The following is a 13,586-nucleotide window of genomic DNA, read 5'->3' as shown; positions in this document are numbered from 1 at the left end:
TATGGTCTTCCCAGTGGTCACATGCAGTCATGAGAGCTGGACCATAAAGAAGGCAGAGCACCAAAGAATTGATGCCTTCAAACTGTGGTGCTGGAGAAGACTCCTGGAAGTCCAATTAATAGCAAGGAGATCAAACCAGTCAATCATAAGGCAAATCAACCATGAATATTCATTGGAAGGACTGATGCTGAAGCTCCAGTACTTTGGTCATCTGATGAGAATAGCTACCTCAATGGAAAAGTCCCTGATGCTGGGAAAGATTGAGGGCAGGAGAAGAGGGCATCAGAGGATGAGATGGCTGGATGGCATCACTGATGCCTGAACTTGGATTGGACATGAACTTGGGCAGACTTTGGGAGATGGTGAGGGACTGGGAGGCCTGGTGTGCTGCAGTCCATGGTGTCACAGAGTCAGATGTGACTGGGCAACTGAACAACAACAACAAAACTGAAGAGTGATCTTTATATTTGGGGTAATTTTTTAAATAGCCAACCAAATGAACCACAAAAGAAAAACAGGTGGCAAATAAATTCACCAAGGGCAGGTAAGCAAGCAAAAGGGCTTAACCTAATAAATTAAAAAGTTTGGTGATCAAGGAAAGAAACAGGCATATGATATTGACAGAGGTGCTGCAGGGCAGGAACCTGCTGTTCTTTCTTCATTCCTTGTTCTTCCTGGGGAGTCAACAAAAATCTCGTGACTTCTCACAGTAATCTCAATCAGAAGGAAATCCAATCTTTGAGTTCTTCATTTTATTTACACTAGATATGAGTGGAAATAATGGCTAAGAAGAAACTAAGGGCCTGACTCGTTCTGATAGGAACAAAGGATATAGGGCCACACACTGAATTGGGGCTGCACTGATGCCCAAAGGGATTTCTCCACGGAAATGGAATACCATTCTCACTGTCCTTGTATGAGGTACTTAAGCCTCAGAAATGATAGCCTAGCCCATGTGTTATTAAAAAAGATTGCCCACTGGCTAAGCTGCGCTTCCCCACCCCCACAACTACTGCCTTCCCTCACCATTCACAAGGCTGTATAGAGTGGTGGAGAAAAAACAGTCCCAGCTATAACTTAGAGGGGAAAGGATACTGGGCCGTGGGGTACATTGGAGAGCATGTCCAAGAAGTCTTCAACATTGTCAAAACAAATAGGGTATCTTGACTGCCAGCAAAGCATGAACTAGATGAAAAGAATAAAAGCATAACATCTGTGTGAACATTATAGACTATGTAAAAGATAGTAGGCGAGCTTAAAGAGGGCTACCCAGGTGGCCTCGTGGTAAAGAATGCCTGCCAGTGCAGGAGACACAGGAGACACGGGTTTGATGCCTGGGTCAGGAAGTTCCCCTGGAGAAGGACGTGGCAACCTACTCCAGTATTCTTGCGTGGAGAATCCAATGGACAGAGGAGCTTGGCAGGCTACAGTCTATAGGGTCTCAAAGAGTTGGACATGACTGAAGCGACTTAGCACGCATGCACAAGCTTAGAGAACTTTTGCTTTATGTAGTATTACAGCTTCATAAGAACACTTCAGTAGAGTAGACTAGGTGGTAGGACACTGAAGTGAGATTTAAAAGGAAATTTCAGCTAGAAACAAATCAGTGAATAATTAACATCAAACCTCATCCTGGTTAAGCTCTCAGATTTCAGGAATAAAGGCAAAACAACTCTGTAACACAGGTAGAAAAGCCAAATCACCAACAAAGATAAGAAAATCAGGCTCCCCTACAACTTTGATGCCAGAAAATGGAGGAGCTATATCCCCAAAATGCTGAGGCAGGGAAGAGCATTAACTGAAGAAGCATTAACTGCATTAACTAAAGAAGAGCACAGATGCAAATTCATGAGCCCTTCTGGGGAGAAAACTGCTTGTTCGCACAGTCCAGTTAGCAAACATTTTAATCAGAATTAAAAAATGCAAGAACTCTGTAGTGAAAGATCTCATGGTGAGGCATAACCCATTTAAATAAAGATCTATGTGCATTCTGTGCAGAGGTTACAGACTCTGGAACAACTGAAACTCTGACTCACTAAGTCAGGAGGAAGCCTGATTATGTGTACTTTAAAAAGAAAAGAAAAAAACCCACATGAGAATTTGATGTAAGGTTTGAGAAACTCATGTAATCTTATAGTTTTTGTCCAGTGATTATGGGGCCTTTGGGCAAGTTAGGATGAGTTTATCAACAGCTCTTTCCTCTGCCTTACTCAACCATTAATCCTAATACCTGGCAGCCATCAGTAGCTCTCCTTCACTTACTGCAGTAACAGAGGCTGGTTATTCTTGCTTACAGTATGTTCAGTTCAGTTCAGGCGCTCAGTCGTGTCCAACTCTTTGCCACCCCATGAATCGCAGCATGCCGGGCCTCCCTGTCCATCACCAACTCTGGAGTTCACTCAGACTCACATCTGTCGAGTCAGTGATGCCATCCAGCCATCTCATCCTCTGTCGTCCCCTTCTCCTGCTGCCCCCAATCCCTCCCAGCATCAGTCTTTTCCAATGAGTCAACTCTTTGCAGGAGGTGGCCAAAAGTACTGGAGTTTCAGCTTCAGCGTCATTCCTTCCAAAGAAATCCCAGGGCTGATCTCCGTCAGAATGGACTGGTTGGATCTCCTTGCAGTCCAAGGGACTCTCAAGAGTCTTCTCCAACACCACAGTGAAAACACATCAATTCTTCGGTGCTCAGCCTTCTTCACAGTCCAACTCTCACATCCATACATGACCACAGGAAAAACCATAGCCTTGACTAGACAGACCTTAGTCAGCAAAGTAATGTCTCTGCTTTTGAATATACTATCTAGGTTGTTAGAAACATACTCCTACCCAGCATTGGGTCACATATAGTGAGGCAGTGATCTTCAAACCTAAAGGTGTCTGAAAATTATGTGTGAAACAGGACTCCAGCTATAGAAATTTATGTTTTAAGTTTTTAAATAAGCTAATATAAAAATATTAAATCTGAGTGGTGTCAGAAAAGAGCATTATTTTTTTTTTAGCATTTTGAACTTTCTTTTAAGTAGCTCAGAGAGAGAGACAGAAAAACTAGAGGAACAGAAAGGGACAGAGGCAGGTACAGAGTGAACAAACTATCACCATGGCATCTTGTTAAAAGATATCTAGAACCACCTCTGGACATTCTAAGCCACTCATCTGGGGTGGCTCTGGAACCACTATGTGAAATACATGGTTATGAACAAGGCTGGTTACCCACTAGATATTGAAAACTAAGTTTGCCCTTGCTCTTCTTCCTTCTTCAGGAGATTCTTATCCAGTTTGAAGACAAGGTATTGTTTCTGCTCTATCAGTCTTGTAACAGTCCCTCAGTTCACTTCAGTTCAGTCGCTCAGTTGTGTCCGACTCTTTGCGACCCCATGAATTGGAGCACGCCAGGCCTCCCTGTCCATCACCAACTCCCGGAGTTCACTCAGACTCAGCGTCCATCGAGTTGATGATGCCATCCAGCCATCTCATCCTCTGTCGTCCCCTTCTCCTCCTGCCCCCAATCCCTACCAGCATCAGGGTCTTTTCCAATGAGTCAACTCTTCGCATGAAGTGGCCAAAGTATTGGAGTTTCAGCTTTAGCATCAGTCCTTCCAAAGAACACCCAGGACTGATCTCCTTTAGCATGGACTGGTTGGATCTCCTTGCAGTCCAAGGGACTCTCAAGAGTCTTCTCCAACACCACACTTCAAAAGCATCAATTCTTTGGCACTCAGCTTTCTTCACAGTCCAACTCTCACATCCATACATGATCACTGGAAGAACCATAGCCTTGACTAGATGGACCTTTGTTGGCAAAGTAATGTCTCTGCTTTTGAATATGCTATCTAGGTTGGTCATAACTCTCCTTCCAAGGAGTAAGCATCTTTTAATTTCATGGCTGCAGTCAGCATCTGCAGTGATTTTGGAGCCCCCAAAAATAAAGTCTGACACTGTTTCCTCTGTTTCCCCATCTATTTCCCATGAAGTGGTGGGACCAGATGCCATGATCTTCGTTTTCTGAATGTTGAGCTTTAAGCCAACTTTTTCACTCTCCTCTTTCACTTTCATCCAGAGGTTCTTTAGTTCCTCTTCACTTTTTCCCATAAGGGTGGTGTCATCTGCATTATCTGAGGTTATTGATATTTTTCCCGGCAATCTTGATTCTAGCTTGTGCTTCTTCCAGCCCAGCGTTTCTAATGATGTACTCTGCACAGAAGTGAAATAAGCAGGGTGACAATATACAGCCTTGACGTACGTCTTTTCCTATTTGGAACCAGTCTGTTGTTCCATGTCCAGTTCTAACTGTTGCTTCCTGACCTGCGTTATAGGTTTCTCAAGAGGCAGGTCAGGTGGTCTGGTATTCCCATCTCTCTCAGAATTTTCCACAGTTTATTGTGATCCGCACAGTCAAAGGCTTTGGCATAGTCAATAAAGCAGAAATAGATGTTTTCTGGGACTCTCTTGCTTTTTATATGATCCAGCGGATGTTGGCAATTTGATCTCTGGTTCCTCTGCCTTTTCTAAAACCACCTTGAACATCTGGAAGTTCACGGTTCACGTATTGCTGAAGCCTGGCTTGGAGAATTTTGAGCATTACTTTACTAGCATGTGAGATGAGGGCAATTGTGCGGTAGTTTGAGCATTCTCTGGCATTGCCTTTCTTTGGGATTGGTATGAAAACCGACCTTTTCCAGTCCTGTGGCCACTGCTGAGTTTTCCAAATTTGCTGGCATATTGAGTGCAGCACTTTCACAGCATCATCTTTTAGGATTTGAAACAGCTCAACTGGAATTCCATCACCTCCACTAGCTTTGCTCGTAGTCATGCTTTCTAAGGCCCACTTGACTTCACATTCCAGGATGTCCGGCTTTAGGTAACAGCCCCTACCCTCAAGCTAATAAGAGATACTCTTTTCTCGTGCCCCCCAATAGCTTAATTTGTCAAAGCACCACATTTTCTGTCCTGTAATTGTGTACATTTCTTCTGTAAGGATCTTAAAGGGTGCAACCTCCATTGTTTTTTTTATCCGAATAACAGGATTGTATTACATGACAGATAATAGTCACTAAACTGCTTATGTGACAAGGATGGATGCATGCATTGTACTTAGGAAGAAAAACTCTTTCCTCTTTGTCTGGGAATGGTTTCTCAGACTTTGTGTTACTCATTTGGAGGACAGTGTTTGTAACTTGCCTACACTGTATTTAAGACTATATAATATAATTTGATTTTTTTAAAAAGATTTATTTATTTATTTATTTATTTTTGGCTGCTCTAGGTCTTTGTTACTGTGCATGGGCTTTCGCTTGTTCTGGTGATCAGGAGTTACTTTTTGTTGCAGTGAGAGGGCTTCTCACTGTGGTAGCTTCTCTTGTTGTGAAGCACAGGCTCAGTAATTGTGCTTCTTGGGCTTAGGTGCCCCGTGGCATGTGGAATCTTCCTGGATGAGGAATCAAACCCATGACCCTTGCATTCACAGGTGATTCTTAACCACCAGACCACCAGGGAAGTCCCTATAACTAGATTTTAATTTGCTTTTATTAGCTCGCTATGTTAATATGTAGTCCCATTTACGTAACTAGACTGCATTGATTACACCTTTTGAAACTATAAATAGAAAATTTGTGCAGTAATATGTTGTGAAAGGGAAAGTCGCTCAGTCATGTCTGACTCTTTGTGACCCCATGGAATTCTCTAAGCCAGAATACTGGAGTAGGTAGCCGTTCCCTTCTCCAGGGGATCTTCCCAATGCAGGGATCGAACCAAGGTCTCCCTCATTGCAGGCGGATTCTTTACCAGCTGAGCCTCTAGGGAAGCCCACTAACTTAAAAAGTATTGTAAGTTATGATCAGTCAGCCTTTTTCAAACTAATCTTAGTAAAATCCCATGTAGATGTCTGATGTTATTAAAGAAAGAAAAGAAAGAAAGATAGCGCTATTATGTCCAACTGTTGCGATCCCACAAACTGTAGCCCGCCAGGCTCCTCTGTCTATGGAATTCTCCAGGCAAGAATACTAGAGTGGGTTGTCATTTCCTTCTCCAGGGGGTCTTCCTGACCCAGGAATTGAACCCAGGTCTCCTGCATTGCAGGCAGATGCTTTACCGACTGTTACTCAGGAAGCATGTCTTATAAAGGGTTGCAGCCTTATCTCTAAATGTTTAAAGATATTTTTAAATGAAAAAGAAGTAGAACTAAGGGAGCAAATGATGCTTATTAACACAAATGTGTAAGTAGAATTAAAAATGTATCAAGTATTGGTATAGATGTCATTCTAAAGTTACATGTTTATATCCATTTAATATTAAGCAAATAGTTTCAGTGTGCAATTGGGTTCAGTTTTTTGCTGCTGATTCACTAACCAAATAATGTGGTTATCCCCTGAAGATACATGTGAATCTGATCATTTTCTACTATGAACCTAAAATGGTAATTTTGTGCATATTTGTTTGTACCTCAGTTTACTAGGTAACAGCATCCTGAAAATACATTTATACGTAAAAGGGAAACAAATTATTTTTTTGAAGTACATAGGTGTATAACATTTTTAGAGACTTAGAAACAGTTTCTTCTCTGACCTAAAGCAAGCAGGAAGTTTGGAAGATATTCTGCTTTATATGTATTAACTCTCTTTTCTCTGTATTAATAAAATTAATTTTATTTCTTCTGATCCAAACCTCCTAGACCCAGAATTCCAGAGCTAGAAGGATCCTTAAGAATTTATCTAGCCTGATTGACCAGGCTAGTTAATGGCTTGGTCAGATTTAGAATCTAGAACTCCACTCTAAACTCTTATTTGCTACTGATGCTTATGTTTGTGTTTTTGATTTTTAGGTGACAGCGCTTCAAGATGAAAAGAATTCACTAGTTTCTGAGAACAAAATGATGAATGAAAAACTTGACCAGTTGGATGGATCTTTTGATGATCCAAATACAATGGTTGCAAAAAAATATTTTCATGCACAGTTGCAACTAGAACAATTACAGGAAGAAAACTTCAGGTAGAATTTTTAGTAGAAATCATTCTATACAGTTTTATTAAACTAATAGCTAAAAATCATAATAGCAACAACTGACGATTAACCATTACAACTCATGTTTAGAATACTAAGTGGATGAAAATACTGTCTAGTATAAGTGGTTCCTGTCCTCGTAGGGCTAACAATCCAGTTAAGCAAGTGGGATACATATCTAAAAAGCAAAACAATTCAAAATAATGTGTGATGAGGGTCAAACAAAGGCCATAGGCAAGTCCACGAGGAATTTAAAAGAATGATTGCTGAAACCTGGGGAGAAGAGAATTTTTTGCATAGGACAGGGCACTTGATAATTGGAAGAAATATATAAATCTCACACTAAAAGGATGCTTTTCATATCAACTTTTATATTATTTTGGAAAAAAAAAGTGTACATCTAACCTTTGATAAACATTATCTTTTTGTGTGCTTACCCCTGAGCCCCGCAGTGTAAGGCCCTGGTAAACAGGTGCTCCAGTTGTACTGTGTGTGTTTCTTTGTTACTTTATTTTGGTATGATTTCAAATTTACTGACAAAAGTTGCAAGAATAGGATAGGGAGCTTCTGTATATTTCTCATTCAGATTCGACGTTTGTTTTACAGTTCTATTGATTTGCTTTAGCAGTCTCTTTACACAGTCACATGTGTATATATGTTTTGTTTTTTGAACCATTTGAGAGTAAACTGGAGACATACTGCTTTACCCCTATGTACTTCAATGTGTATTTCCTAAGAACAAAGATATTCTCTTATAAACCACAGCATAGTAATCAAAATTAGTGAACTGGTCTTTGAAACAAATCATTATCTAATCTATAGATCATATGCAAATTCTATCAGCTTTCTCAGTATCCTTAAAACTTAAGTTTTTTCTTGTTTCAGAATCTAATCCAGGATCGTGCTTTGCATTTAGAAATGGATTCTGACTCAATGGACTATAATTCCATTACTATTGTCATTTATTTTTATGTTTAAATTGTACCAGATTTGACCACTGAGAAGCCTTTCAATTAGCCATGTGTCTTTACGATATGTTTCTATCCTTTTTTGAGTATTTTCTTCTTTCTGGCACAACAAAATGTTTCAGACTCTAATTGTTCTTCCTCAACTCTAGAATCAACCATTTTTCCAAGAAGTCCTGATTCCTTTTAGTGGAGAATAATATTCTCCACTAGAAAGAGAGATCTATGGTCTAGATGAATTTTTCTGTCTAGATTTAGTCTCCACTAAAAACAAAGGTCTATGGTCTCAGTTCGGTTTAGTCACTCAGCCGTGTCTCTTTGCGACCCCACCGACTGCAGCACGCCAGGCTTCCCTGTCCATAACCAACTCCCGGAGCTTACTCAAACTCATGTCCATCGAGTCGGTGATGCTATCCAACCATCTCATCCTCTGTCATCCCCCTCTCCTCCTGCCTTCAGTCTTTTCCAGTGAGTCAGTCCTTCACATTAGTTGGCCAAAGTATTGGAGTTTCAGCTTCAGTATCAGTCCTTCCAGTGAATATTCAGGGAAGATTTCCTTTAGGATGGACTGGATCTCCTTGCAGTCCAAGGAACTCTCAAGAGTCTTCTCCAACACCACTGTTCAAAAGCATCAATTCTTTGGCACTCAGCTTTCTTTATAGTCCAACTCTCACATCCATACATGACTACTGGAAAAACCATAGCTTTGACTAGATGGACTTTTGTTGACAAAGTAATGTCTTTTTTTAATATGCTGTCTAAGTTGATCATGGCTTTTCTTCCAAGGATGGTCTAGATGAATTTTTCTGTCATTGCTTCTGGGCCACCTTGGTGTACAGAGCTAGGAAATACAGTTTTACGGGTTCATACCAGTCCCTGTTTGCACACGTGTCTATGCATATATCTGTTTATTTCATAGCTACAATTATGAACAGTGAATTCATATTATCATCTTCCATTTCAGTCCAGTGACTTCAGGGTGCATTCTGATTTTCTGTATTTTCGTATTTTAACTCCCTTCTCCAGCATTGAGAAACCTGACTTCCATTTTACTCAGCTGATTTATTCATTTACGCAATCCCAAAACACATTTGAAGTAAGAATCGCTAATGCATGCCTTCTATAAAAAGGTAATGCTACAGTGCAAACTAATGCTACACTTCAGTATGTTTACAGTTCTTTTTTTAAGATAACGTTTACATACTGTGAATTGAGTGAATAGCACTGTTTGGCATCTTTCATTAAAAGCATACATTTGTGTAACTCACATTTTTATCATTTGATAAATCATTTCTGTCAGTACAGAAAGTTCCCCATGTCCCTTCCCAGATAACCCCTATGTCCCAGAGTCTCTTCCGATTATTTTCCAGTATAGATGTGTTTTCTCTGGTTTAGAACTTCTTAGAAATTGTAATATGAATTCTTTGGTGACTGGCTTCTTTTGCTCAGCATATTTGTGAAATCTACTGATGTTGCTGAATATATCAGTTCTTTTTTTTTTTTTTTAATTGCTGAGTCATATTCTGCTAAATGGAATTATTGCACATTGTAACACATTTTGCTTATTCATTTTCCTTTAGATGGACTTTTGAGTTTCCAGATTTTGGCTAATATAAACAAAATGGATATGAACATTGGAATATAAAACTTTTGTGAACATATTTTTTCATTTCCCATTGGCAGTTACATGGAGTGGCATTGCTGAGTCACACATTTTGTTTGTGTTATATTTAAAAGATACCAGCAAACCATTTCCCAAAGTGGTCATATTGTTTTACACTCCCACCAGCAGTGCTTGCTGCTGGTTGCTCTAGTTACTCTGCCTGTATAACGTAAGTTGGCCTTATCAGTCTTCTTCATTTTAGTTATTCCAGGGAATGGGTTAAGGGTGTTGAATTGTGGCTTTAATATGCATTTTCCTGATAACTAATGATAATGGTGGTAAGTACCTTTTCATGCGCTTATTTGGACTATATTTTACTATGTGAATTGTCTCTCTACACTGTTAGCCTATTTTTAAATTGGGTTGTCTTTATTACTGAGTTGTAAGAGTTTAAAAAAATATATATTCTGGTTATAGAATCTTTGTCAGATATGCATGTAATAATATTTCATCTTTTCTGTAGCTCGCCACTTCATTTTCAAATGGTATCTATCAGAAATTAAAGTTCTTAGATGAAGTCTGATTTATCAGTATTTTTTAGATTAGTGCTTTTTATGTACTGTCCAAGAAATCTGTCTAGTCCCTAGTCATGAAAATACTCTAGTATTTCCTTCTAGAACCTTTCTAGTTTTATTTTTCACAGTTAGGTCTGTGATCCATCTTGAACTGACTTTTTTGAAAATAGTGTAATATATGGGTGTCAGACTTTACTTTTATTTCCCTTATGCGTATCCTGTTGTTCCAGTATCATCAGGTGAAAAGATTTTTATTTTACTCCATCAAATTGCTTTGGTACCTTTGTGAAAAATGATATAGCCATAAAATTTGGGTGATTTTCTGTATTCAGTTCCTTCGTACTGATGAATTTGTCTGTCCTTAGCCCATAAGACTTGATCTTGACTACTATAGCTCTAAAGTAAGTCATTTAAAATCAGGTAGTGTGAATATTCCCACTCTTTCTTCTCAAAATATGTTTTGACTCTTCTGTGTTTTGGTTTTTTGGTCAGTTTCTCTTAAAAACCTTTTGTGATTATGACTTCAAGTTGTATATGATTGATGCCTTAACCATATTGAGAATTTCTGTTTTATGAATTTAGTATCTTTGTCTATTTGTCTTTAATTTCTCTAGCAATGTTGTATTGTTTCCAGCATAGTATTGTGTGTATCTTCTGTTCATTTCATTCTCAAATATTTAAATTTTTGCTATTATAAACACAGTTACAAAAATTATTCTGAAAAGTTGCTGCTAATATATAGATACACAGTTGACTTTTATATGTTGAAACTTTTATATCTTGAATCTTAATGTCTTGCATTTGAAAACTTGTATGTTTTTCAAAGTTTCCTCTTTTTTTTGTTCAAACAACTTTATTTATTTACTTTTTTATTTTTTGGCCACACTGCTCAGCATGCAGGATCTTGGTTCTCTGACCAGGGTCCAGTCCCGTGCTCCTGCAGTGGAAGTGCAAAGTCTTAACCACTGGGCCACCAGGGAAGCCCTGCAAAGTTTCTTAATTCACTTACTGATTCTAGCAGTTTGTTTTAGTAAAAAATCCTAAAGAATCTGCAGTCATCTATTAATAGACCTTTACCTCTTCCTTTTATTATTTCTGCCTTGTCTTTATTTTCCTTGCTTTGAATGGGAGCAAACATCTTGCTGTGTTCTGGGTCTTGGGGAGAAAATGTCCAATTAAGTACAGTCAAGTATGAAGCTAGCTAAATAGTTTTTTTTAATATGCATTTGTTTATCTCTGGCTGTGCTGGGTCTTTGTTATTGTGTGGGCTTTCTCTAGTTGTGGAGAGTCGGCAGCACTCTCCAGTTGCGGCAGTTGTGGAGAGTGGTGGATACTCTCTAGCTGAGTGCCAGCTTCTCGTTGCAGTGTCTTATTTCGGAGCACGGGGTCTAGGCGCACGGATCAGTAGCTGCAGCACGTGGTCTCTAGAGCACAGGCCCAGCAGTCGTGGCGCATGGGCTTAGTTGGCTCTGCTGCATGTGGAATCTTCCTGGACCAGGAATCAAGCTTGTGTCCCCTGCATTGGCAGGCAGGTTCTCTACCACTGAGCCACCAGGGAAGCCTGCTGTAGAGTTTTTAAATTGGCTTTTTATCAGATTGAAAGAGTTCTCCGTTATTTCTGCCTTGCTAAGAGTTTTTATCATTTATCAGCGTTGATTTTTGTCTTAGGACTTCTGTGCATCTTGAGAAAAGATGATTTGGTTTTTCTTTTTTATTCTTTTAATATGATTAATTTTTGAATGTTAAAAAAATTTGTGTTCCAGAGAAAAACCACCTTGGTCATATTTTCTTATCTTATACGCATACGACTCGATTTGATTTGTTGATATTTTGCAAGTATTTTTGTGTCTTGTCTTTATAATAGATACTCGTCTATAACTTTTTTCTCTTGTAATGTCTTTCAGGTTTTGTTCTGCTAGTCTCATAGAATAATGGGGAAATACTCTCTCCTCTTTTTTCTGAAAGAGTTTATGTAAGAATGACATTATTTCTTCCTTCAATATTTGATAGAATTAATCAGTAAAACAATTGGATCTGTGGTTTTCTTTGTCAAAAGGCTTCTAATGACACATGTAATTTATTTAATGGTTCATAGGCTTTTCAGATCTTGTTTCATATTATGTCAATTTCATAAATTGTCTTTTTCAAGGTATATATTTATTTGATTTAAGTTGTTTAGTTTATTGGCATGAAGTTTTTCATAATATTCTATTTATGGTCCCTTTAATGATTGTAGGAGCTGTAACAGTGTTTCCTTTCTCATTCTTGATGTTGGTAATTTGTGTTTTCTTTCATTTTTCTTGGTCACCCTTGCTTGAGGTTCATCAATTTTATTAATCTTACACCCTTTATTAATTGAACAGCCTTTATTAGTTTCCCATAGTTTGAGTTTTAGATCTCTGTTCTTTATTCCTTTCCTTTTACTTACTTTGGATTTGATTTGCTCTTCTTTTTCTAGCCTCCTAAAGTTAGACGATTGATTTTAAGCATTTCTTTATTTCTATTATAAGCCTTTAAAACTGTAAATTTCTCTCTAAGCACTGATTTAGCTGTGTCCCTAAAATCTGATTTGATTGCGTTTCTGTTATTATTCAGTTCAAAATATCTTCTAATTTCCTCTCTGATTTCTTTTCTGACTCAGGAATCATTTAGAAATGTATTTTTAAATTTCCAAATATTTAAGGCTTTTCTCCAAACTTCTCATTGTGACTGATTCCTAATTTAATTTCCTCATGGTTAGAGAATATAATCCATAAGACTTCATTCTTTTTAATATTTATGATACCTATTGATCATCACATGTTTTATTGCAGTGAATATTCCATGTGTACTTGCAAAGGATGTGTATTTTTTTTTTTTTACTGACATGCTTCACAAATATTTATTATATCAAGCTGATTAGTACGGTTATTCAGATTTCTTCTGTATTTGACATTTTTGGTTAGTTCTTTCATTTATTGGGAGACTGATGTTAACATTCTTGACAATAATTATGGATTTGTAGATCTCTGATTCAGAGTTTTTGCTTCATCTGTTTTAAAATTTTGTTTTTAGTTGCATATAATTTTTTGATATGTCTTTCTGATGGCTTGACCCTGTGATAATTGTGAAATATCTATACCTTTGGTAATACTTTTTGTATTAAACCATTTTTTGATGTTAAGATAAATACCCCAGTTTTCTTTGCTTATTATTTGCATGATACTTATTTTCATCTTTTTACTTTTAACCTATTGTGTCTTGATATTTAAAATGTTTCTTATAACTAGTATATATTTGAGCCTTGCTTTTTTATCCAGTCTGATAGTCTCTGCCTTTTTAATTGGTGTGTTTAGTCCTTTTGCCCTTTACATAATTTTTGATATGGTTGTGCTTAGGGTCTATCAGTTTGCTATTTTTCATTTGTCATATCTGTTCTTGTGTTTATTCTTCTTTTCTGCATTATTG

General features: G+C 38.0%; 1 protein-coding gene across 1 annotated transcript in view; it reads left to right on the top strand.

The window, feature by feature from the left end:
* The window catches only part of HOOK1 (hook microtubule tethering protein 1), a 66,996-nt gene that overhangs the window by 26,936 nt on the left and 26,474 nt on the right, over positions 1-13,586 (top strand). Inside the window, exon 9 of the mRNA XM_068963895.1 lies at positions 6,818-6,984. Within this exon, the coding sequence (XP_068819996.1) occupies positions 6,818-6,984 (167 nt within the window). The remainder of the gene's footprint in view (positions 1-6,817; positions 6,985-13,586) is intronic.

The sequence above is a fragment of the Capricornis sumatraensis genome, chromosome 2 (assembly GCF_032405125.1).
Source record: "Capricornis sumatraensis isolate serow.1 chromosome 2, serow.2, whole genome shotgun sequence".
In the NCBI taxonomy this organism is placed as follows: Eukaryota; Metazoa; Chordata; class Mammalia; order Artiodactyla; family Bovidae; genus Capricornis; species Capricornis sumatraensis.
The sequence above is the reverse complement of the archived record's forward strand: the minus strand, read 5'-3'. Positions and strand labels throughout refer to the sequence as shown.